Source organism: Electrophorus electricus, chromosome 3, assembly GCF_013358815.1.
Source record: "Electrophorus electricus isolate fEleEle1 chromosome 3, fEleEle1.pri, whole genome shotgun sequence".
NCBI lineage: Eukaryota > Metazoa > Chordata > Actinopteri > Gymnotiformes > Gymnotidae > Electrophorus > Electrophorus electricus.
In genome coordinates this window covers 25,921,162-25,947,583 of record NC_049537.1, presented here as the reverse complement: position 1 = coordinate 25,947,583, position 26,422 = coordinate 25,921,162, and the positions used below count along the sequence as shown (strand labels likewise).

The 26,422-nt window shown below is 44.6% G+C and overlaps 1 protein-coding gene across 4 annotated transcripts; it reads right to left on the bottom strand.

Moving 5' to 3' along the window:
* Positions 1 to 429: 429 nt before the first annotated feature.
* runx2b (RUNX family transcription factor 2b) lies at positions 430 to 25,849 on the bottom strand. Of its 4 annotated transcripts, none has more exons than XM_035524817.1 (8): positions 25,777 to 25,849; positions 13,628 to 13,884; positions 12,372 to 12,521; positions 11,746 to 11,752; positions 10,834 to 10,938; positions 4,084 to 4,257; positions 3,135 to 3,299; positions 430 to 932 (listed from the first exon to the last, which is right to left on the bottom strand). In XM_035524817.1, the coding sequence occupies exons 1-8, from the start codon at positions 25,832 to 25,834 to the stop codon at positions 430 to 432; spliced, it is 1,419 nt and encodes a 472-aa protein (XP_035380710.1). In that variant the 5' UTR covers positions 25,835 to 25,849. The 4 variants fall into 4 exon arrangements, with proteins under 4 accessions (XP_035380710.1, XP_035380711.1, XP_035380712.1 ...); XM_035524818.1 differs by having other exon boundaries at positions 430 to 911; positions 3,141 to 3,299; positions 25,777 to 25,834; XM_035524819.1 differs by lacking the exon at positions 25,777 to 25,849 and adding an exon at positions 1,788 to 1,815 and having other exon boundaries at positions 430 to 917; positions 3,160 to 3,299; positions 13,628 to 13,996.
* Between the last annotated feature and the right edge of the window lie 573 nt (positions 25,850 to 26,422).

Genomic DNA, 26,422 nt, shown 5'->3' with positions numbered 1-26,422 from the left:
AAGGCCACTGCTGCTCAGTGCTTTAAACTGTCTGTAAAAATTAAGTGTCCACTAAGGGTAACAGCTTTGATGAGAGCTAACAAAACCAGTCACACCATATCTACTCGTTTAACCATAAGTGATGCTGACAGCTATCAGAGTAGAGCTCCTCAGAGTAATAGCTCATATACTACAGTTATACAACTTACAACTGTCGCAGGGGTTTGCTTTAAAATACTTCCCTTTGAAGAACCTTGTTCTATAAATACTTGTCAACAACAAAGAACATGTTTTACAAGGTTTAAAAATAAACAAAGCGTAAATAGAATAGCTCAGCAAGAAGTCCTGCTAGGGTTTGTGCTTTAAAACCACGTCGATGGTTGCGAGTTGCCCTGTCTGAGAGTCACAGGGTCACTCATGATCCTGTTTCTGTGGCCCAGGCGGGTGGGGTCAGTATGGCCGCCACACCCCTTCGTCCATCCTCCCCGCCGGGTTCAGGATGGTGGGCGAGTTGCTATGACTGCCGTCGTCGTCGCCGGCCCCATCGCCCTGGGCGGGGAGACTGGAGTTGCCCAGCGTGGTGCCAGTCGAGGCACTAGTGCACGTCGGGAGCATCCTGGACGGCGAGCGATCTCCTCCCGTAACCATGGAGAACTGGTAGGAGCCTGAGGAGGCCCCATAGTAGAGATAGGGGGTGCTGCTGCTTTGGAAGGGTCCACTTTGGCTCTGGGTTGAGCCGGGGTATGGTGGGGGCAGGTAGGTGTGGTAATGGGCACTGCCCAGTGACATGCCCGTGGAGGCAGGCGTGGGCGTGTAGGTGAAGGTGGCTGGGTAGTGCATTCGTGGACTGGAGAATCGGCTCTCGGTGAGTGAGGAGAAACCGGGGAACTGGCGCTCAAACTGGCCAGGGAAAGGACTCAGGTCTGTCGAACCTGCGGGCAACAGGAAACGCACATTTAGTCATCTGACCTGATTCAGATAACCTGCTGGCTCGGATGAAATCATTTTAACACAGTTTATTACAACTTTACTGACTTTTAAAAAAATCTGTGAAGTTTTAACAACGATTGTATATATTGCATCTTAACCCAACGTCTGAAAAGGTCTGAAACTTTTTTGGGATTTGAATTTTGTTCAATACAGATAACTTGAATCACTGGATTGAGTCACTGGATTAGCTAAAATAGTTTATGGCATTTCTCCTTTATTTCCCAAGACAAGCTCGTGTGTATGTGTATTCATGTCTACGCTCATGCGCCTCTCTTCATCTGGCTTCACATCTCCAAGCTTATTTATATGCCTGTTTATGTGTCTGCACATGTTTAAATTCGCCTGTGTATACTTAGGTATGCATATCGCTTGAGTAAATTGTGTGTGTGTATACGAGTGTGTGTGTATATGTGTGTAACTTGGCCACAGCGTATACCTAAAACACAGTCGGGGTTGCATAAGTAGGCGCACATTTGGAAACACTTTTGAGGGGGTGGCGAGTAGCACATGGAGACAGGCACTGCCTCAGATGTGGGCTCCTGGTATCTGGTACACCCAGGCAACAACCTCGTCCCATCCAGCCTCTGTGCTTCATGCACTCTCCCTTGCTCACCTCCCAAATCACACAGCACTAATGGCCTACTGCTCTGCTCACATTAGTTCTGTGCCAAAACGTGAGAGAGCGAGAGCGGAGTGGAGAGTGCGTGTGTGGGTGGGTGGGTGCGTGGGGGGGCACACGACCCCAGACGCAGCGCTCTTATCATAAATCACAAGGCGTCTTTCCTGTCACCATGTCTGCGCTCAGGGGGACTGTGATTATGTGCGGGCGCACTGCGGAGGCGTGGACTGTCGCTAGTCCCCCCATACACCACACACTCTCTTTCTCTTTTATATTTAACCTCTTTGATTCGAACCTTTCAGAATAATGGTTCTTGGGCCCCAGGCAGCAGAAAGGGTGTGCTCAGCATAAAGCGCAGAACAGCTCAAACGAGGCCACCGCCCACTTTCCACACTCATCTACACATAAAAGTTGTGTTTAGGCTGTACTTAAACAGGCACCGACACTGGACGCCACAACGCTTGAGAAGAGACAGTGCTGGAGTCAGAGCCAGATGGGAGCCCTGCACATATAAGCAGGCTTTCAGTCGCTGGCTAAAGGTTCGCTTGGCATTGCGGCTTGCCATGCAAGGAAATATACTTTTAGCAGGTATTACACTGTCGGCTTCAGATGACAGTGGAGTGTAATGACGTTTGACAGCGGCATCCGCATTTAACAGGAGGGATTTTTTTTCCCCCTAACTGTTGTTTGCTTGGCTGGCAGCAGGATGTGTCAAACAGCACTGGCCTTATCTGAGATGATGGCTGCTATTAGCAGGCAGGGCCATAGCCTGCTGCTGGCTGACGCAAGCAGGGTAATGCAAGATGACGGGGACGGTGGCAAGCGTTCAAACACCGCCAAACAGCAGCCACGCCAGGGAGCCACTCGCTTAATCGCCTGCAGCCTCTCCAGGCACAGGAGACTGGGAGGAAATTTTAAAAAAGCATGAAACCCAGTCACCTGGCCCTGGCTCAAACAGGTGTTTGGAGGCAGAAACCCACTGGCCCACATCTAAACGTTTGCACTTGGGCAGAGCAGGGCAACAGAGGACAAATGAGCATATTAGGCCCTGCACCGACCGGACCTGGGTTCCTGTTTTATTTGCCTGCCACTGGCCTGTTATTATGCCTTAGTCTGTTATTAACCATATTCGGCACAAGATCAAAGGCTTGCAGGAAGGAAAAAGAAATAATCGCTTTTTTTTCTGATTCAGATAAAAAGGATTTTCCATCACTCTCTGGTAGCTGATGTTTCAGAAATTTTACATCCCATTTTGCACATCCACCGCCAAATAGGCCAATGAAAATGTGGCTAACGTCACATTACATTTGTAATGGACTGCGACTGAGTGAAACAGAACGTGGACTCTGACGCACCATATGACAAGCAAACAATTTCAGAAATGCAGACTGTAGATAACAAGACGAGCCAGTAAAAATATCAAAAAAAAGAAAAATCCACAGTTAAACGTAGACACCTCCCCCTGGCCCCGCAAACCATAGCCAATGGCGGTGTGAGGTGAGGGGAAGAGGTCACACCTACAGGTTGAGGGCGGGGAGAAGGAAAGGGTTACCTGGGAGACGGCGGGGAACGTCGCTGATTGAGGGCAGTCCTGTGGCCCGGCTGGAAGACAGAGGTGTGGTGGAGTGCACCGAGGGGGAAGGCATGGGACTCAGGTACGATGGGTACGCTTGCTCGTTAAACCACGGGGGGGACTGGGACTGGCGCAGGTCTGATCCAGTGTCACCCAGCAAAGAGAAGGAGACGTATTCCCACAGATTAAACCCAGTCATCCTATTTGCTGCATAGTTACTACTGTAATATTACATATTCTAAAGTATGAGAGCAATGTGTCACTCCTAGTTTCAGTAACAGACAAGAGTATCTTTGTGCGTGTGTTCACTCTGTGCATGTCTGATCAAATTTGAACCATTTAAAGTTGATGATAGCATTCCAGTGAAGTCACCAGGTTTTAGAGCAAATACAATAAAAACAAATAAAACTCCTTCAGCAGTGTTTCTTTGCATTATTACTCATTTGCTTAGCCATTACACGTTCTGCTGGCATAGCACAGTAGAATGCAGTAACAATAGCCAGGTCACAAGAGATGCCCTTACAGAGCATTAGTTAAGGACAGATGATACGCCCTCTTCTTAACAGATACACAACACACTGTCCACCCTCCCTTTTCCATTTTAGCTTCCACAGGCCCCTGCGCAGTATAGTTCACTGTTGCTCCTGAGTGAATAACCAGTGACTGACCCAACCGTTCATGGACAGGAAGAAACTTGTCCCGTGAGCTCTGAGGACTCACTGAACCGACGCAAAGAAAGCTAGTTTAAGATCGTCTCATGGCTGAGGTTTTAGTTTAAGCGTTGAACTTGTTTTTAGTCTCCCGAAACAAGTATCAAAAGATTATGCAAAACTTTAGACTACTTTTCAGGCCAAGAAGCGTGGGACAGTTTAGTAATAACGGTAGAAGTGAGAACTGCATGCAAGCTCAAGCGTGCCTGTACCTGAGATCTGGCTCTGGCCCTGAGGAGAGAACGAGGTGGGGTTGCCGAGGGAGGGACGAGGGGTTTGCGTTGGCACGGCGACCCTCATGGTGGTGTGTCGGATGCGCTCCAGCTCACTCAGACGGTCGGAGAATAGGCCCGTTTTGGGGGAGTCATCCAGCTTCGGCCTGTGTCCTGCAACAGACGAGACTGCCCATGAGCTGACGTCAGCAGGACCACCCGCATGCCACCGCAGGACTGCTTCATCACCAGGGTCACCTCAAATTAAGTCATGTCAGTCATCTGATAGGCCAAGCAGAACGACATTTTTCAGCTTTGGACCAAATACAAAAAAGCAGCGCCAAAGGGCCAATTGGAGACCCTTACGATAGCAGATATTACCCTGCTGCCCACAGACATAGACGAATTACCAGGGCTTTAGCTTCGTCTGAATTATTCATTAAATAAAACAAATATTTCCTCACGCTTGCAGAATGGCAGTGACAGAAATATGGTAACCTGCTTTACCACAAGTACATTTAGGACCTTAAATGCCAGAACTATAATTCCCTAATGGTGCATTGAAGCCTGCTGTCTCAGTATCTGTTTAATACAATCTGCTTTAATACAATCTGTATTCTGAAACACAGCAGGCTTCTGGGACGGAATGTGCTGGATAAAAACGAGACAGGTGTTCCATTTCCTTCTACATTCGTGTCTCATTCAGCCCTTAAGCCTAGCATATCAATCTAGAATGTCCTCAATCATGTGTCCCGCAATCATGTGTCTCTGCCTTCAAATGGCATTCTGGGGATTCTCCACAAACGGCTGAGCATACCCTAGGTGAGTTTTAAATTCTCCCTGTTCTAGAGCAACGGCCTTCTCTTCAGTGGCCCTACAGGGGGCTCTTTAAGGGAGAGCCATAACAAGGCTGTTTAAGGGCCCACAGGTGCCCCACGCCTGCTCCAGCCATAGCAGAGGGGGTATAAGAGACTTGAGAGGCCCTGAGCAGAGCTGCCCCCACCTCTGTGCCCCATTAAAATGGCCCGGTTTGTCTGTCTAGGCCTGCACCGGTTTCCCTGGAAAGGCAGTAAAGTAAATATCAAACAGGAGAGAGAGAGAAACTCCCACTGAAGCTGGAACATGTCCAGTTGGCCCAGGGAGAGGCAGCACAGGATCTGAGCTAATCTGACTGTGCTCAGAGAACAAAGAAACAGCATGCAAATTTTCAAACTAAGGTGGGAGACAGACAAAGAGAAGGAGATAGAGAGAAAGAGAGAAATAAAGAGAGAGAATGAACAGACAAAGAGGAAATGCCACACGGTGAAAAAAAAAACGTATCTTTAACAGTTGATGCATTATAGGTATGGGGTAGGTGATAGATATTTTATGTAATACTATGCATGCTACTTATACAATAACATACATCCCATCCTGTGTCTGTTACAAAACCTATTCCATTGTTCATTTGTGAATGCAATTACAACCAGTGGGCACTGAGTGCAAAGCATGCTCTCAAGGCCAATTTATAAGACTCCCTTTAATTTTCCTCCCCTGTGGAAGCCCAGGCGCTGATATTAAAATAAATTAAAGGCGGGGGAGGATTGTGGACACAGATGTGCTTTGTGCAGATTTATTTCCCGGCGCTTCATACAAAATGCGATGCTCTGTGCCCAGAGACGAGGTGGACCGTCTTCAACACTACTGCGAACACTGGCTGTGCAGGAGCATTATACACTCAAAGTTAGGGAGGTTGATGTTTTCACTACCCTGCGGGGGGCTAGAGAGCATTCCACATGAACTGTGACAAAGATCCTTAGTATCCACGCACAGCTATAGACTTCGATGGGAGTGAACACTCATTATATTAAATAGTCGTCAGTCCATTTGGGATGGCACGTCGTTGATTTATACTTCACCCTGTGCAAAGAAAACCTCTTTAAGGTTTCCCGTGGATTATCTGGCAAGAGCTTAAGGTACATAAGGCACCATAACGGTTCTCAGACAGGATTAAAACTACTTAATGGTAGTAGCTGTTAAAGTAGACCTTTGTAAACACGTCGTGTTTGAGCTGAGGCCCAAAAACAGGGCTCACGCAGGACACCTCTGGATGCCATGCGATGTGATTTGTCAGCTGGTGCTGGGGAATTAGCACCAGGAGTGAGGGTGAATTGGAGGAGGTATTTAACAGAGTCAGGAAACTGGATGATATCATCACTGGAGGGAAAGTCCCAAACATTCCCATCATCTCCCTGACAACAGCGTGAGATTTCAATAGCCAATACTTCCCTGTCCAATCAGTGAGTGGAAGTGTGGACATATTCATTCCAGATGCTTGACTGGCCCAACTGGAACCAGGCCAAACATGTGCAATGAGATATGCGATCTCCAGCTGACACAGACCTGATTAGCAGGACCAAGGGAGGCTCTTTGTCACTTTGTGAAGGTAATTCCCAGACAGCACCATCAGCCACGCAGTCATATCATCCCTGATAGCAAAAAGCCCTGACTAAGCAGACAATCTGATCCCAAACCAGTAAATGAAATGCGTAAAGAGATACAATCAGAGACTTCCCTGCTGCCCTTATATCAGTATGTGTGGCCATTTCGACTAAGGGCTATAAACAGTGGCTCTGTCGGAGGGTGAGGGATGTGTCAGGCACTTCCGAGAGCAGAGGACTTGACCGCAAGAACAAACAAGGCAAACCGAAGGAACAGACTCATAATAAACCGATCAGGATGGAACACGAATAAACCGAATCAGGATGGAGCAGTAACAGTGACATCATGAAGGCAGCGAGTAAATATCTGGGAAGAGAGATGAAGGCGTTTCTCTGCAGTGGCAAGAGAAGAGCTCTCCCTGCTGCTGCTGGATGTTTCTTTAGCAGTAGGAGCGATAGAGAGAGCCGCACAAGACTGAAAAAGAGCAGAGAGGGGAAAAAGACAGCATGGGTGACAGCCAGACGCCCACGCTCAATGAGGTCTCGGAGAAAATGAGACAGAGAGGGGGAGAGAGAGCGATGGAGAGTCAGATTGTCGTGGAGAGCTGCCAGGTGTCTGTGTGGTCTTTACTTTTCAGCCTTTAGGAGGCAAGCCAGGCTGGGAAAGGGTATGCACAGTGCGCACACGCACACACACACACACACACACACACACACACACACACACACACACACACACACGCACGCACGCTCGCACGCACACACACACACGCACGCACGCTCGCACGCACACACACACACACACACGCACGCACGCTCGCACGCACACACACACACACACACACACACACACACGCTCGCACGCACACACACACACACACACACACACACACACACACACTAACACACAAGCACGCACGCACACACACACACACACACTAACACACAAGCACGCATGCGCACACACAACCTACAATGGCCTCAGCCCCTTGAAACCGCAGGCACACTCCTTCATCACCTCCACGCTCATATGAAAGTAGTGACTTCTAACAGAGCACCATCTGTATTTCCTGAGTTGTAATGATGCAGCTCTGATGCACAGGCTGGCTGTCCACACCAGACACAGACACCCAGGCTCAGCTCAAGTACTCAATCTAACCCCCCCCCCCCCCCACACACACACACACACAAACACACACACACACACACACGCACACACACACACACACACATACGCTCGCACGCACACGCACACACACACACACACGCACACACACACACACGCTCGCACGCACACACACGCACACACACACACACGCACACACACACACACACACACACGCACACACACACACACGCACACACACACACACACACACACACGCACACACGCACGCTCGCACGCACGCACACACACACGCACACACGCACCCACGCACACACACACACACACGCTAGCACCTCTGTTTTCCTCCTTTGTTTGGATTGGTTTTATGTGAGCAGTTCCCATTGTAAACGCTGCCCTAAGTGAAGTCTAGGCCGAGTGAAACTGACACTTTTCTACATTTGCTGCAAGGTTAAATGATGTCTGTAGGTCTTGTGTGGTCTGTAGAGCAGAGGGTGTTGAACAAAAGCCAGCGATATCCTTTTTACCGCCTCTGCAAACGCCTCGGTCATTGTTATTGCTGTATCCCAGTTACTGCTCCCATTCAACACCTTGATGTGTTGAAGTGTCAAAACAATGAGAAGAATATGTTAAGATTCTGTTAAATTCCAAGTAGCACCTGGCCTCTTCTAATCCCTGCACATTGCATCATTCCACTACTGTGATTATTCAAGTGGAGAAACACAGAGCACAAAGATCATTCGAAATGTGTGACAAAGCATGACAGTCCAACATGCATTCTATAATTACATGGGGCCTCTAGCACAAGTGTGTTAGTTTAACCAACCCCGCCCAATCTATTAGCTCAAATGACTTTTAATGAGTGCTATTAGGGGTTACGGCAATGTCGGAGCTACTCCTGAACGGCACACACACACACACACACACACACACACACACACACACACACACACACACACACACACACACACACACACACACACACACACACACACAGCTGCAGCAAAGCACGGTACAGTCTGAGGGGTGTAAACTGTTAATCTTCAGGAATTCGGTCTTTGAATCTAAATCGCATAAATATAAATCACACAAACAAAACAGTCAAAAACAGAGTTATGACACTGCAGGAGAAAAATGAAAAAACAATATCAACCCTCTTTAAAAGTGTCAGAGAGTGTGTGATAGTCCGGCTGCATGCGAGCACAGGGCGGCGCTATAGGGAGAACGAGGGCCCATCTGCACAAAGTCTCTCTATGAGAGATAAAAGATGAAAAAGAGTGGAAAAAAAACATCCTTGAGGAACACAGTGGTGTCAGTGCACAGATGTGTATGTGACACCAGGTTTTCAACACTCTCATTGTTCTGCTGTTTTACACAGTCTCTCTACAACACCCCCCCCCCCCCCCCCCCCCCCCCCGACACACACACACACACACACACACACACACACACACACACACTGGTAGTCTTCATACCCACAGGATTCATATGGCACCCATCAGGGCCTATTACCCACATAAGCACATTAATAATGCAGGCCCTGTGACACAGTGTTGGACCAATACCTCCTACACTTTATATACCACACAGGCTCTGCAGACAGACTAGACTAGGAGCAAGAAAGCCTAAATGAACATGAACATCAATATTGGGACATAGAGGACCATAATATAATGAGGAAAACATAATGATATTTTGACTGAAAATGAAACATTTTGTACAAAAACATGCACTTATTATTTCTAAATAACACATAAATGGCTGAAATCATAACAAATATAATTGCCAACAAGTGAATCAGAATACGTGCTCTTTCAGGTGTCTGGCTGGGAACATTTCTGACAGCACACTGTTGGCATTGTCTGGCCAGGCCAGCTGGACCTCTTCCTTAATTGCCCTCTCATTAACACCAATTGGAAGTTTAATGATGCAGAATCCTAGTGTTAAGGAAGGGCTGAAATATGATGTTATTAAGAGGGCACATGTGCTTTTCCACCTGTGATCAGGACCAGTGACCCGTGATGCAGCGGCATGTCCTCTGGCCTGCCACAGCTTCTTTCTGTCTCATTGTGTTGCCATGGTGACAGTCTCTTACAATAGCAGTCTACATTTCTGTACTGAAACCTCCTTGGGTTTTAAAACGTGCTCTCAGGCCCCTTTCCACCGACATGGCCTCGTGCAACGGGCTTGGCGGGAACCAAGAGCGAAATAGTAACGTATTCAGAAAATTGGTGTGCTAAAAACGAATGCCTTTCCGAACATATCTCCATGTCCTCCGAACCTCTCATCTGTTTCTGGGCACAATAACATAGAAGTAATCGCCCCTTGAAGGCACGCTTCAGGATGGGGCAGGCGTATAGGAAGTCTTTGACATCAAAGGAAAGTTCTTCAATTGCTAGGGGCCATTTTAATACAATGAAGAATCAAGACCATACAGCCTGTGCGTTCAAGTGCCGTCAAATACCAGAACCATATGTGTTCAGTGAGAAGAGTACGAGAGGGAGGGAAAATGTGCGGGATGTGATAGGCTTGATTCCTATGCCAAGATGACAGTATATACTCTTTTTTGTATGATAAAGCAAAACAGCTGCTTTGCACACCAGTTGGCACTGAAAGCCCTTTAAATGAGTTGATGTTAGCACAATGGCACCTTGGCAGGGCCTCTGTTCAGTCTAGCATCACACATACAGTGACAACCTGCTCCAAGCCCACACAGTGACTGGACAACTACCAGCTCACAACAATGAAGCAGAAAAAAGTTCAACTAAGAGGAATATTGTGCAAACGACTGGTAAAAAAAAATTGAATAAACAAAAAAGGAATACTGTGCAGACTAATGGAAATCTGAAACAGAAGCCCACACGATAAAGCGGGTACCGCATTGTACTAATATGAATGCTCATTGTGACTTCCCATGAAATGCTGATGGAATGTAAGCCTATGTAAAACCATGAAATTCTCTGCAACGATGTATCAGACTGAGTTTGATGTCCCTCCATAGTCAAAGCCTAATCACATGAGTCCTCACAAGTGGAGACACGTGGAACGATGACCAAGGATTTCGACATCTGAGCTTCGGCAGGAACTGAACGGCCAAAGAATGTGATGAAGCAGGAGGCCAGGCTTTTGTTGAGCGGTGGGTGCGTTGTGTGGCAAGCAGAGGTGCAGTCAGAGGAAGCGGTGTGTAATATAAGGGCCACTCACGCCTTGGCTCTCGCGGTCCGTCCACGGTCACCTTAATGGCTCTGTGGTAAGTGGCCACTTGCGGCGGATTTGTGAACACTGTAATCGTCAGGGTGAAGCTTTTCCCTGCGCAAACACAAACACATTTAAGGGCTCAGTTGCTGACAGGAAAAACACTCACATGCTCTTGACAGGGCCCCACCTTTTCTGCGCTACCTCACCTCCTCCTGCCAGACTATCCAGGAACTTAAGGCTTTCACCTTTCAGATACGTCTTCATTGAGAGAATCCCTCATCTGGACTTAATCCCCAATCGAGATATAATCCTTTTGATAAGGCGTTACTGGTGAGTAGTACTCAAATTTGGGACAATGCAGCATTGAATAGCAGCATTCAGACTAACAGCCCTGACTCACCAGTCAACTTCCCTAAACAAAGATCCCAGATAAACTGTGCTCCTGTGGGGTTTCTGAAGGGAATGCTGGGGATTAACGTGGCGGCCTAAGGGGCCCTGCTCGTCTGTGCCATTGGCCGACCAAGGAGACAGGAAGAGGTGGGTGGAATGCTATGGTAACACTGAAAGACAGCTGCCAGCGCACATGCACTCCTGACAATGAGGACATGCACGGCTCAAGTGCTGTACTTCAGACATCTCTCTTGTGAAGGTGAAACAAATACAACACTTTAATTGGAGCTGGGAAGAGTCTGTCACAGACAGCACCCAATATAGTGTCCTACTCTACATATCACATATGTATCTTGTGGAGAGAGCAAAACAAGATAGCAAAACAAGATAGCAAAACAAGATAGCAAAAGCAAGCAAGATAAACTTATGCCCAGTATCAGGCATAGTTCACTAATTCTTGCTGGCAGGCATTTTGATACCAAGCTGCCAATGCATTTGCAGCACCGAGAAAATTCATATTAACATTACCATTACCCTTTACTGGATAATATTCCTTCTTAGGTTATTATGGAGGATGAACTTATTAGTAAGTGTCAGACATCGCTTTGTGGTGAGGAATGCACACAGACCTAATGACTGTACTTTAACTGGCCCAGCGGTGGTGGTTATAGGACCGTATGAGATCATAACATGGTAAGGAAACCCACTGGCTCTAATTGCTCGGTGTGTCCATGCGTGACAGCACCACATCAGTATACATCTTCTCCTGATGTGCACCAACATGGGATGACATTGTCTAATATTAAACATTAGACACTTATTCTGTAATTTTGCCTCAGTACAGTGTCCTTCACATAGTCTAATCTACTAATAGATGTACTTTTGATTACAACAGTAAATAAACATTAAGTGGCTCAGACCTGAAACTACATACAAGAGACAGCACAGTGATGGCTGCTTTTTTTCATCAGCTGACCCTGCTATTCTTTCCTGCCACCAACGAAATGCAGTCAAGAGGCCTGATCATCAGGGCCAAGAGAGGGGAGTGTCCTATTCCACAATATAAGATGGGAAACAGACCTAGCTCATTTTGAAAAGCTATAAGCCATGACACGGATAGGTGTGCTGCTCGCAAGTGGACCGACCTCTCCCACTGCGGGCCCACGTAAGCGCAGGTCATTGAAGCGTGCCACCTGGTTCTTCATCACACCTGAAGCGTTGCGTAGCTCAGCTGAGTAGTTTTCGTCGTTGCCAGCCATCACAGTGACAACCGTCCCATCAGGAACCTCTCCCAGGGCCACGACCTTCAGAGAGAGAGAGAGAGAGAGAGAGAGAGAGAGAGAGAGAAGAGAGAGAGAGAGAAGAGAGAGAGATAGAGAGAGAGAGACAGAGAGAGAGAGAGATAGAGAGAGAGAAGTGCCCTGCTGCAGGCATGAGTAGTTCCAGAAGTCACCCCATCATTTCAGTAACTATGGCTACCTGCTCCTGGGGGGGCTATACTGTCTTGTGGTCGAGTATTTCCCCCCCCCAAAAAAAAGATTTCTGCTTTTTAGTCTATAGTCTACTTTCTTAAATTATTAACATTATAAGTTATGAACAAAATATTATGTAAGATATGTGATGTACTTAATACGAAGAACATAATTAACATGCATAATGAATTTAATGTCATATTTTGATGACAAAAAAGTCACAAATTATATCATAGTCCAAAATTTAGTTCTTATAGCCTCTGCGCAAGCAAGACGTAAACATCGCTTATTGCCCGTGCAGTATCACAGCGTGCAAGTAAACGTTACATTTTTATGTGAACTTTTATATCTGAATCCGTATATATTCATTAATTTTGTTTAATGTATCACATCTTCAATACAAAACACCCCCTTCACTATACAACAAGCTGCAAAAAAATATGAATTAATTATTAATAATAAAGATTATTAAAGAAATTCAGTTGAAGGAACGGGCTTCTTTACAATTACTTTTGGAGATTTGGAAAAATGTTTAAGCATTCAACACGGTAAAAAATTATGCCATGTAATCTGCAGTTATAATACAGCAATAATATGTATAATAAAAATATTCAGAACCATTAAGATTATTGTTGTTACTGGATAATCGTTTTTCTCTGCTAAACAAGGAGTATCCAAAATGAGCAACGCGCCCAAAAATACAGGGCTGGTCCGTACCGCCAAAGCAGTAAATAATCCCTCGTTTTCATGAAAAAACGAAAGGTCTGTAATATCCTCAGTTTTTTAAACAACGTGTTGGCTATGTTTTTCCTGGAACCGACGCGCAAAGGTATTCTATGTACAGGAACTGTACTAAAGTACAATTTGTTCGATTTAACTACAAGCCTCTTTGTCAATAAAATATCTATTTTTTAAAAAAACGTCAAAATAAGACTTACCTTAAAGGCTACCGGCAGAGTTTTGTTACACCTCCAATGAGAGGGGAGCACGGAGCAGAGGAAGTTTGGGCTATCAGTCCGGACAAGTTCGGCCGGGTGGTCGGCGATGATCTCGGCCATAGAGCGGTTCTCCTGCGGCCGCAGCCTCGGCACCGCCGCGTCTTGCTGTCCCGCGTTGGTGTTCGCCTCGTTCATTTTCACCGGGACAGGTTGTAAACTACTGGACGGGGGACTGAACCTCCGGCTTGCGCTGGGATCTACGGGAATGCGCATCACAACAACCTGAATGAACACACAGGTAAGGCGAGCCTGTGACGGCCAAGGCAGGGACAAGACAGGGATCCTCTCCTGTACTGCGTAAACCTCTGAACGCGCAACGGCCCCGCAGCCGCGCCGGTTCCAAATGAGTGTCGGAAGTGGTGCGCGTACGACCAGACTTCAATTGGCGCTTTGTGCGGAGTCGTCATTTACTACGTTTTCCTGCATTAAAACGTAGCACGTTTAAAAAAAAAAAACAAAAAAAACACCCCCACCACATTTCTTTAACACCTAGAACATCGAGTATTTTTTTTCGATTGTTTTCTGCTTACTGGAGTACGCCGTTGTAATTTAAAAAAATAGAAAGACGAAGTGTCCAACATGTTTCATTAGCATTTCTAATAGGATACTGGAATTCAGTAGCGAGTTGCTTTCTAATGTGGATGAAATAAATTGAAAATTTTCTCCTGGTCGTTTAATATTTTGCTCCCCTCTTTATTAAGTCGCGTTAGAAATGTCGCGTCTCCTGTGTTGTGTGCTTGGTTATACAGGTAAACTCGCAGCGCAGGATCCAAGCTCCGACAGCGATAACTCAGGAGCTCTGCGGGTGGTGAAATGAAATGAGTTTGTAGGAAGCAGACGTTTGTTGCCTCCAGTGTGGTTTGCCTTTGAATCAGGCACAACTCTCTTGTTTTTAACTACACAATCATTAACCCGATGTCACTGCTGCAGCGTGGTGTCTGAAGTCACTTTATAGCTAATGCAGTATTTCTAATTGCAGTCAGAATCTGACTCAACATGTTATTATGCAGCCTTATCACTTTGTTATAGAATGTATACATTTCCTGCTGTGGATTTGCAGCTAGGCTACCGGATTTATTAATGGTCTTGCTCTCAAGTTATGTGATTATCAATTTTGTTAAAATGAATTTTTTCACTCGTCTAATGACTACTCTGTTCGAGGAATGAAAGTGTGGTTTCACGCTGATTTGACGCAAAGTCCCAAATGTGTGTGTGTATGTGTGTGTGTGTGTGTATGTGTGTGTGTGTGTGAGTGTGTGTGTGTGTGTGTGTGTGTGTGTGTGTGTGTGTGTGTGTGTGTGTGTGTGTGCGCGCGCTTGTACTGAACATTCAATTCAATAGATTGAATGTTGATTGTCATACAGACAGGTCTTTTAAATACAGAAATACACGATAACTATTGGTGCAATCAAGCACTTAACAAATGATTATTAACGAATAATTATGGACATGCCGTGTTTAGTTTTCCAGAACAAAAACAGGAACACTGATGGGTGTGGCAATCACACAGGACTAGTAAATCATATAGTCTTCGTCATTTATGATCAAGAAAGGCTATGCGATGGATTCTCATCTAATCTCTCCATTATACTATAGATGGCAATCTCTCTCCTTGATAGTAGACATCACGGTGTTTCATGATAGAAGGCATCATGGAGTTCGTCGCATTTTGTATCACAGCCCTATAATGTAGCCATTATTCTGTCCATGACTAGCAAGTAAATACAACTATGCAATGGTGCTTATTATATTGTGATTTTCACATGCACATGGGTGGATCAGTAGGTGATACTTCCTCCCCAACTCCCCCAAAATAAGAAATCAGAACTGTTCAAAGGAAAGAAAGCTGCTTGCTTCTTATGGAATTTATTGATTTAAAACCTGGCAGTATAGGTCAGGTATGGCTGAACGCTCCTAACATATGTCTGTCCTGGGACATTTACCACTATGTATGTACTCTGTGCGTGTCTTTGTGTGTGTGGGTGAGTGTCTGTCTGAGGATGTGGGAGGGCTAGACAAGGTCTCAGGAATCACTGGCACACATATGGCACATAGTTATGATAGAGGAGGAAAAAAAAACCCCTATTGAATTACACTCACTCTCTTTCTGCCCAGAACACCAAAATATGGTGCAGATTGGCCAACATTATAAAAGATCAACTTTAAATTTATGGAGAGATAAATCAGCAGGGTTGTAATTAAAGTCATAATGGCATTAAACATATCCATGCTAAAATTGCACTGTGTATTATTCAAACAGTCTGGGATCTCAGGTCTGTCTACTTTTTGCTTTCTCCATTATTTAGTCACTTGGGGTAAAAAGTGTGTGCAGTGGGAGTGAAGAAGAAATGTTTTATGTGAGTATTTCTAGGACAGTCTTCCTGGTGATCACTCACTTAACAGTTTTGCTCTTGAATGTAACTTTTCAAAAATGTGTTAGTATCGGGACAATCAATAAAGGAATGGCACAAATAAAACGTAACGCTAGGAACAGAGGGGCTGTTGACATACTCAACCAGAGCCGTGTGTTAAGTCATACACAAATAGATATCAAAGAGCGTTTGTCACATCTGAATCCACTTTGTTGTACAGTGTGGGCACCATCTGCCAGCAATATCAGTGGGGGGTGTACGCACTTAACTTCAGTCCTTCACTGTACTTTGAGACCAGGGCTTTGCCCACTCCTTTCGTACCCATCGTCTGATGTTCTAATGAGCCGAGAGTAGGCCACACAGCAGGCTGGGATGTGTTGCAAACACTGGGGCTTGAAGCCGTTCGTTATGAGCAAGGACATGGGTTTGCTGTTCACTCTTCATCGCTATTTTGGTCTTCAAGCCCACATGTTCACTGAAAGGCACCCCCGTGTAACAAAGCCAGGATCTGGTGATGGCATGACAAAATGAACTTGTGATGGAGATGACAGTATGATCTTGGAGTGTGTACAACTCGACAAACTAGCGTTCAGTGAAACAGTACTGAATGAAACTCTGTCATGCTAGGCTCCGGCACAGGGAGATGAGTAGTTTGTGCAGTAGTCAGTGAGCAACACTTCTCATCCCACTGTGATCCATACCTTATTATAAGTGATGACATGAGACAAAGAATCCATTGTTGACTGGTAATGTAAACAAAAGGAGACAATGCGCTCCAGGGCTGTAATGATATCCAAATGACTCCAATTGAGATTCATAAAGTCCCTGGATTATGTAACGTGCTACATGAGTGTTATTCTCTGTGTAATTTTTTTTTTTTTCTAGCTCTGCGTTCTTTCGTTGGTTGGGAGGAAAAATACAGCCACTTAAGGCCCTGGATCAAGGCTCCATTTCACAGTGGTGCATTTTTTGAGACACTTAATTATGGCTTTATGTGGGGAGCATTTTGATGGGGCCACAGAAGCTTCCAGTTTTAAACAGTTACTTTCCATCCTTGGCAGGCAAAAGAACATGAGGCAGAGAGAATGAGAGAGGAAGAAAGAGAGCCCGAGCGAAAGAGAGAGAGAGACAAAAATGACAGATACACAGAAATCATACTCCTTACCTCACCAGGAAGGCCTCCTCAACTCCTCTCGATCCCTAGATTTAATCTAAATCCATAATTACTATTTGTCTTTGAATGGCTGGTGACATCATCATAGAAGCCAGCAACACTGCCTTGAAAAAAAAACCCCAAAAAAGCAAAAAAACTCGCCAAGGTATCAGGACGTAAGGCAAAGTATCCTACCCAGCAAATTACAGCCGTGGCAGAGAACGCATGAGTGAAAGGGCAGAAACGAGGCAGGAGAATTTCCATAAGGGGGTAAAGGAGGGAGAGCGGGCACTCTGTGTGCCTTCTTCTGGTTGTCTTGGATGAGTGCAGCGTGCGGCATGGCAGCACCGTCTGGAAATCAGAGTGGAGATGGAGGGCCACTGTGGTTGGTGGTGGTGGGGTAGCTACAAAGGCAGTTTCCTTTTTACTCCGATTGGCATGACTGTCTGCCTCCAGCCTTCATGGAGGTCCTTAATTGAGATCACTCGTACTTAAAAATAGGAACAGAAAAGGAACCTCTGTGGCTCATAAAGGGGTAAGAAATAAAGGGCATTAATACGTGACGAAGGCTGCCATAAAACACCCGTAATGACGGCCTGATGCGTTAAGAGCTCGTGCTGCTCTGCTGTGGAGCTCGCTAGGCGTTCAGACATTTGAAACAAGCCTCGCGCACTCAGGTGCAGTGTCCCTGTGGCTGTGGCGTAGCTGTGCTGGGAGGCCTTGTGTTATTATGTGCTTATTGATGTCTGTGCAAGCGCACGCTGTTGAAACATGTCTTAGAATGTGCAAGCTGGGTTGCAGTTGACTGTTTCTTTACAGAGTATATTGAGATGTTTTGTGTTGGAGCTGTTTTTATATAAAATACATATTAAAATATTCCAAGGGATATTTGTAGTTAACTAACTAATTCATTTATATATATATATATATATATATATATATATATATGTATATATGTATATATATATATATATATATATATATATATATATATATATATATATATATATAAATAAAACTATTTTGAATAGTTCAAACACGAAGTAATTAATTTAGACAGCGGATTAATCAAGGGAGAAGGGTAAATGTGAACTTCACAGTTGCTTCTTCAGGTTTGAAGACTGGGTGTCATTTTTCCATGGGAACGTGTTTATTTTGGACGAAAAGACGGCCAGAATTCCACCTCACACTTTTCCCTTCCGCTGTGGATTGCACTGGTCTGCTTCCTCTCCGAAACTGCCTGGTTTAGTTGAAAAATATTTATAGTACATGTGCAAGACATGCTGTTCTCATGTATCCATGGCCGCTTAGTGCTATACTGCAAAGTAAAACTAGTACCAGATTTATTGAGGGGAGGTTTCACCTTGTTCCACAGTAGAGTGAGAATGATTTATTGAAGGTATAATGTGCACCAGTGATAGCTCGAGAAGCTAGAGGACAACCCAAACAGGCAGGTATCCAGAGCATGGCTCACCATTGCCTATTACAACCCATTTAGCACAGCTCGCGTTTGCTCTGCTTCTGAGTGTTTGGACAGAGAAAGGCTCATGCCCAGGTGCTCAAAAGAAAATCAGCGGATGAAAGAAAAGACGTGTGTGGAGGGCAGCAACGGAGGCAGAATATTACAGCAGCCGTGGTCACATTTGCCAAGCTAGAGCCAGAGCCTGTGCAAGACACACAGAGCATCGCTCTTCCTGTGCATAAACCTTAGACGGGGGGAAAGTATAACACAGGCACATGTGCACAGCAGTAGATGAAATGAATTATTCCAGGACGTCAAACGCCTGTGGAACCAGGTGATTTGCTTGGCCACTGCGCTGATATTTCAGCAAAAAAAATAAAGCTGCCATTGTTTGCTAGTAACTCAATCATTCTCATGGGGAGCAGGCCTGTCCAGTCTTCTGGTCTTTCTAGACCATAAGCGAGACTTAGACATTGGCAAAGCTTAGAAGAAAATGGTAATACAACGCTAAAACTGCAGAATGTTCGCTTATTAATGCACACTCATGATGGTAAGTGCAACAGTGGGAATCGGAGAGGGGAGAGGATGCAGGAAACGATGGGAAGAAATGCTTCTGGAAGTACAGGGTATCCATACACCCACAGAAATCATTTCAAGGTTTGGGAGTTTGAGCCGATGCTATACACCTTTTAGTCATATCTATTTACATTTTGTCTATCATCTCTCACTACACATGGGAACCAGATTTCTCGCAGGGCCCCTTACATGCACTGCACATGACCCATCTCCTATGTACCTTAAGCCCAGTAGCATGGCCTTAAACCCAGCTTTAAAAGACAAAATAGTGCATGTGCATCATCCACAATAAAATATTTTTTAAATAGCACATTTATAACAGCAAAATCATTTTAACTGTACATTTATACATTTTTAATTGCACATTTATAAAATCATACCTAATTTAGGCTGTTGAACACAGATGAATTTCAAACTGTGAGTGAGAGGTTGTCTGAGTTCCCAAATCCCAATGGGAGAATTTATTTGATTGATAATTGCTGCACTTTGGGAACGATATCTCTGCGGTTTGCCTATGACATTGCAATCGCATTCTAGTTTCAGAATTGAGTGAAATGAGTCTTTGGCATTTTGACTGGGGATCTCAAATGTCTTGGAATTACACTACACACTCCACCTTAATTCTGCTCTATAACACTCAGAGGGTTCGATGGTGACAGTGATTCCAGCATTTGTAAATATTTGCACTAAAGTGAACGATTGGTTTTTGTAAACAGTCATATTCTAAATATACTCTGAACACCCACTTTATTAGAAACAGTTACCTGTCTCACTCACATGCACAGGCCAGGTAGACCTGTCTTATAACTACACTGCACAGGTGAACAACTACAGACTAGCCAGTCAGCTGCCATGTACAATGTGTCAGCCGCACTCGACCCCCTTCATTACTGATCAATTTCAGACCACAGAACCGCTGCTGACGAGATGTTATTCGGTTGGCAAGTTATTCTCAACACAGCAGTAACATTGACATGTTAGGGAATGTTGCACTGGTTAAGTGAGTCGGGCAGAGTAGTGCTGCTAGGGGGTTTTACAGGGTGTTCGTGTGACAGCTGTGAGCCGCCTCCCACCCAAGCATATCTAGTCAAGAGTGGTCCAGAAAATGACCTTTGATGAGGAGAAGAAGGGTGGCTAACAAACCTTTGGAGAACACTGGGATTGTTTTTCTTTCCAGAGTCACTCACAAACTCACAAATCAGAATATAATTACAAGGCTGAAATGACATTTGAATTAAGCTGGTTAAACTAAAAACACATCACGTTTAAAACTGTATAACCATCCATCTTCCTTTCGATTAAAAGAAAGAGGTGGCTGTTATTAGTATTAGCTTTTATGAATCCTCCCCCCTAGGGTAGTCTTATTAAAATAATTAAAACACCATGTTTACACATCTCATACGCTTTATACGCTGGGAACTTTTTGCTTGCTCTCTACATTTATTGCTCCCTTTGTGTAAAGCGTTTACCGTGTTCATCTGGGCTGGATACATGGGTTTAGGTGTGCTTAGCTACTCTCCTACAGAGACCTGTAAAGCTCCACCGATTTTTGTCTAGTGCACTGAACATGATGCAGTGAAACAGGGTCAAAGCAAAGCACCCATTTTTTAAAATGTACTTATTTATTTATTATATTTTCTGGTTCTTGGGCTTGGTGTTTTTGCTGCATATCTGGATCTTATTTTAGATGACAAATTAATAAAAAATATGCATGTTGTTTTGGCATAGACAGTTGAATTTTCCCTCAACAGGGCATGGTTAGCAAATGTCAATAAATGGCTGGCTCAAAGGAACCTGAATTAAGTGTATTATAATTTAGAAGGGTGTCTCAAAGGCCATCTGGGAGTTTATTTATTAGTGAAGTCAGTTGTTCCTGAGCAGGAGACAACTGGAGAATGTGTGTAGGAGGTTTGTGAATGGTATACAGCTGTGGCTTGGTATATGTTGTGCTAAGTATGTGTGGGATGGTATATATGGACACATGAAACCTTTAAAGGGATATTTCCTGTGGAACACACACCAAATGCACATATTTGATCAGCAGAGCAGTGTATGTTGTTTCCTGATGACAATTCAAACATTTGGATTTTTGAAAGAACAGCACTACTGTTTTATGCATAATTAAACAATGTATTGGTTCCTTTTCAATTGTTATAATCCAAAAAAAAAACCACGACAAGCTAAATGACTTCTTCCAGTTATAAAAACGTTAAATGTTTTCAGTTAACATTCACTTCAAATTTAACACCATTTTCAAGCTGCTGACTGCAGTGCTAAAATAGACATGTTCTGTATTTTCTACAAAAACACAGTTTATGAAGGCTCAGTTAAGGCTCCAAAATGAATTAAGAGGAAACACACAAGGTCTGAGAATGTTGTGTTTTCAAACAGAGCTGCTTTGAAGTTCATTTTCTCATGTACAGGGCCTGCGGTTGCTAAAAATGTATGACAACTCGGGAAAGAAATTACAATATACTTCCAGGACCTCTGGGACATTTTTGCCAACTCGGGGTCTGTTATTAACAGTCCCGATCCAAACCAGTCCTATTTCTCTGAATCCCAAACAACAAAGCAAGAAGTATGCCCAGCTGCCAACTAAAAAACAAATGCTTCAGACTTCAAATTCCTGAGCCTCTATTGTCCAAAGCCCTTTGTTCTATTATCCCAGTTCCTGTGAAGAGTCATGGCACAAAAGCACTATAATATTCTTCTCACAAAATCTTGGTTTGAAATGATACATTGGTGCAACCGTTTGGACAGGTGGACTACTCTTAGGGATTTGCATTCACATAATCTTGGGAAACAGAAGGTAGATTGTAAAGTGTTGTCAGGTGTGATCTTTGTTCAATACATACAATGATCCTATAAGCTTTACAAAAACCCAAGACAGATATTAAAGTGCAGCTGTTCCATGTTGAAGTTTCATGTTAAAGATGTGGTTCTGTGGGTCCTCTGGGGTAATATAGGAGCTGAATTCCCTCTGTTTCCCCTTAGACACCGTGACAGGTAAACCTAAACTGCATGGGTAAAAAAAAAAAAAAAAACCTCCCCAATCACCCCCTCCTGCTTGCTTCAGGGCATCTTAGAAGCATCAAAAATACCAGGCGGCTGTTACTTCAAAGGCAATTACTGAACACAGCATCACAGTGCACGCTCACTCCTTCTTTTGTGTCTGCTACATATATGATTTCAGCCTTTGTGAACGGATGGGTAGGTGCACAAAACCCAGTGTGTCTGCGCCGGGATGCATTGCAGGTGCTGAGAGCGATTCGGGGGCATTCCCAGCAGAGCGCGTGACCCCCCCCTGCCGAGGGACACCGAGCCGGTTTGGTTAGGCGCGTGGGAGGAAGAGGAGGGGAGGAGGAAGAGGGGGTGCGAACGCTCCCCCAACACCCACACAGCAGCAGATGGGTGCTGTTTGATCCACAGGTGGGTCTCTTGTGACACAGCAGCACCGCAGCTCTGAGGCGCAAGCTGATCCGTGCGCCCTGTGACGGGCCGGCTCCGGTTTCAGCGACAGGCTCACGTGGGCGGCAGCAGCCGGACCCGGTGGCCAATGGGCTGATGTTCAGGTGTGCAGCCGATCCCTCACATTTCACACTTTCAACATTCATGGAGGTGCGCAGGGAGGTAATCTGAGCAAATTAGGAGATGACCCTTGCGGCATCCTGAAACCAAGTCTGCCCTTTTTCTGGTCAGTCATTTCCGCCTCTCACCATCCCTGCGCACTGCAGACTGTGCATAGGCAGTGACAGAACCACAGAGGGTTGGTTTTCCCTACATTATGACTAAGTGCGTTGATTAAATTTTCACTTCCTTTTGTCATGTTTCAGTTACTGGTATCTTTATTCTGAAAATGACCGGCCACTGGTAATGTTTATCTGTTTATCTTTATGTATGTAGCATTATGATTATAATTTGGACATAGGAAAGGAAATGTAATTAAGGAGTTATCATTCAAGTTAGTATTGCAAACAATAGCTACAGAAACCTCAACAAATTTAGTAGCAGGGGCTTGTGCAAATGATCAGTTTTTACAATGGTTTTCGGCAGCTTCTGTCAACTTTATGGAAATATTACCAAAAAACACAATGCTTCATAACAGATCAAGCAAATCAAATTAATAAAGTAAAGACTACTTTTCATTAAGGCTGCACACTATATAACTAAAACACATAATATCAAACTAAAAGCCAAAACACCTCAAATTACATATTTATTCCATTAGTTTCAGTATACTGATAGCAAACTGACAGATTCCAGGGACAGTTCCAGCCATCATTATCTATACATTCCTGTAAGAATTACATTTGCTTACCAGCTACAATTAAACTGCACTAAATAAATGTTCCTTTGGTATTTCTAGATGACTCTCTTCTCTCAGAATCCTTCACCGAGGACCTAAAGATTTTCCTCTCAGTTCAATTATCTATTGATGAGAAGGCTTCCCTCCACTGGTACTGCTGTGGAAAAAAGATGTCTGGTTTGCTTTTAAGATATCTCAAAAGCGAGGGTGTGTGGCGGGATGCAAGGAGGTTGTGCGTGCAACAGAAGCTGCCTTTCTCATTTTCGGCTTAGCTTCTCTCAATTACTGCACGTGGATATTTTGGAATGGGTCTGGATCCTGAGTCACCATCCTCTCTGCTTTCATAAAGCAGGAGTTTAGGTGGGTTCTCTCTCTCTTTCTCTCTCTCTCTGTCTCTCTCTCCAGTTTCTGTAAATGATAATTACCACCATAGGAGAATTGTCAATACTATGTTTTGATAGAAGGAAAATAAGGAATAAAATTTGCCCTAGAGAGACGGTGTGCGTCTGGCCACATGTGCTGACAATTATTCCACACCCATCTGTAAAGTTACAAAGAATGTTTTCTAGCTAATTAAATCCAAATCTTTCATAGTGAAACCTGAATGAATCTAATGTGTGCATGTGTGTGTGTGTTTTCTGCATTGTGTTGTATATTTGTGCATTCAAAAGAAAAGGCTACTGTGTATACAGAGATTTTCAAAGACTAGGCTGAGAACTGTGATTTTTCGGAGATCCTTGACATAGAACTGAAATGATAAATAAAAATAACATTTTCTTTTAATTCAGCATGACATTAATTTAAAGCCATCTACTTCGTTCTATCACATATCAATATCTATATTTTTTCCTGATATGTGACATCCAGTTGTACGTTTAATAGTGATTAATTTTGTGGTGCAGAATGGACTCAAATGTACCCTGGATGCTGAAATGCTTTGACCTTTGATTAGAGGTCATGCGGCCCTGCACAGTTTCCAACACTTGCACATGCCATAATGGAGGCGTCTTCACGTTCTCCAGGCACCGGGACTTCCGCCCCACTGCTCCCATCCTCCTGCGCTCGCAGAGACGTGCAAGGGGACCATAGGTTAACGTGCTAATAGGGGGGTGCTGATTGCTACAAGTGCCTCTCTGGCTGTGGCCCCGCTCGGGGAAGTGCGCGGCACGTGCGGCTCCCAGGGAAGGCCCCGCACAGCTGCGTTTGCAAACTACACATTTGGACTTATTCAGAAGTGCTCTGAAACATTTCTCTTGGAAGGATATGTGAGCCCATAGATCAAGCAGAATGAATGGGCTTTCATGCTTTTTGCTGGTCTGACATGAACAAGTCATATTTCTTCACACACAATGGAGATTTGTGCTGTTTTTATCTCAGGGCAGGGTTTGCATTTTAGTCCCTTAATAGTTTTCATATTTTGAGGCACTTTCTTTGAAACCTTGCTTGTGACTTGTTTGAAATTAAACAGAATCCCTCTAACAGTGCTTTACGATGTACGTGTTTAATGCTGCATTTATTTGATTACACATTTTTGTCTTTGGAGTAAACAATAAATCTGATGCAACACTCCAAACGGCTGAGAGTTTCAGAAATAAACTGGCCCCTGTGCAAGACATGGATTCTCAATATGTTCAAAACCCAGAATCTTTAGGGATGCTCATACATCATGGGACACTTCTTCTCCAGAAATGTTTGGTGCATTAGAGAGATGCTGATGAGTTTTCCCAGCTAAAACATCCTGTGTGTTTCACTGACTCTAGATCATCTTTCACCAGGCTGTGGGGTGTGAGGGCCGTTCTGCTACAGAGGTGCTCACACAGGCGCTAATCCAGCAGGCGATGTCAAACATTCCTGTATTCATTTCCATATCACGCTCCTTTTTCCTTCCTAGTCCGACTGCTTGTCTGAGACTGCGTGCGGCATGCTGACTGAATGTTTACGCTTGACAGAAATGTCTTTTGAGGCCCCCTTTTTTCACTTCATGAGTGTAGCCTTAGTTGTACAAACAGGTTGGTCATTTGCAAATATTTGCAAATACATATGAACAAGCTCTTTGACAGGACAGCAGATATTTATATGCCGCATGGTGTAGTGTAGGTAATGTTAATTCATATTTGGTCCTTCGACCTCTATGTAATCCCTGAACTCTGGCCCCACAGAGAGCAGCTACAGACCACATACATTTTTTCCAGAAAACATTTCAACTTATTGAGCACTTACCCCAGAAGAAATTTTGCTGGCAGGGTGTCACTGAGCTGAAGAGGCTGTTGGATGCCATTGTTGCCACGATCGGTCACTCCGCAGACAAATTTAGTTTCTCTATGGTTTTGATGACCTTTGAGGTGTCCTCAGCTAGGAGTGCGCATCATGCCAGGAGAAAAGGCAAAAGAAAAAAAAACATCCACAAGAATTGTGTTTTCGTATCAACTATTTTCATGACCACAAGTAATGACCAGGTCTGGCTTTAAAAAAAAATTAAAAAAATGTCCCCTTATTGGAGAGGATGGAGCCAAGCTTGCTGCATTGAAGAGTGTGGTTGAAGCGTACTTACTGGCTGGTGTGGTCCGTAAGCCCAAGGCTGACCTGCAACAATTAACCATTTACGTGCCGCGGGGAGCACCATAGAAAAATCCTGAGCCGAACTTCTGTGGTTCTGTGGTTGCTTGGGAGGCGAGCAGAGCCTTCACACAAGCCCAAAAAGACACGAGCTTTAAAAATCTCTGTTTTTTTTCCCTCCCTTCAAAACTCTGTCACTGGAGAGGCATGGTCACATGCTCGTGACATCACCGAAGCACCAGAGTTGAGTGGGCCAGCTTAGTGCTGTGGCTTTTGCCTCTTTATCCTCTCCCCCTTCTCGCTCACCCAC

Coding starts and splice junctions, on each gene's coding strand:
- runx2b (XM_035524817.1), bottom strand. CDS start 25,834: ATGGCATCCAACAGCCTCTTCAGCTCAGTGACACCCTGCCAGCAAAAT. Junction 13,885..25,776: donor CCAGCAAAATTTCTTCTGGG/GTAAGTGCTCAA, acceptor GCATTCCCGTAG/ATCCCAGCGCAAGCCGGAGG. Junction 12,522..13,627: donor CTCTGCCGGTAGCCTTTAAG/GTAAGTCTTATT, acceptor CTCTCTCTGAAG/GTCGTGGCCCTGGGAGAGGT.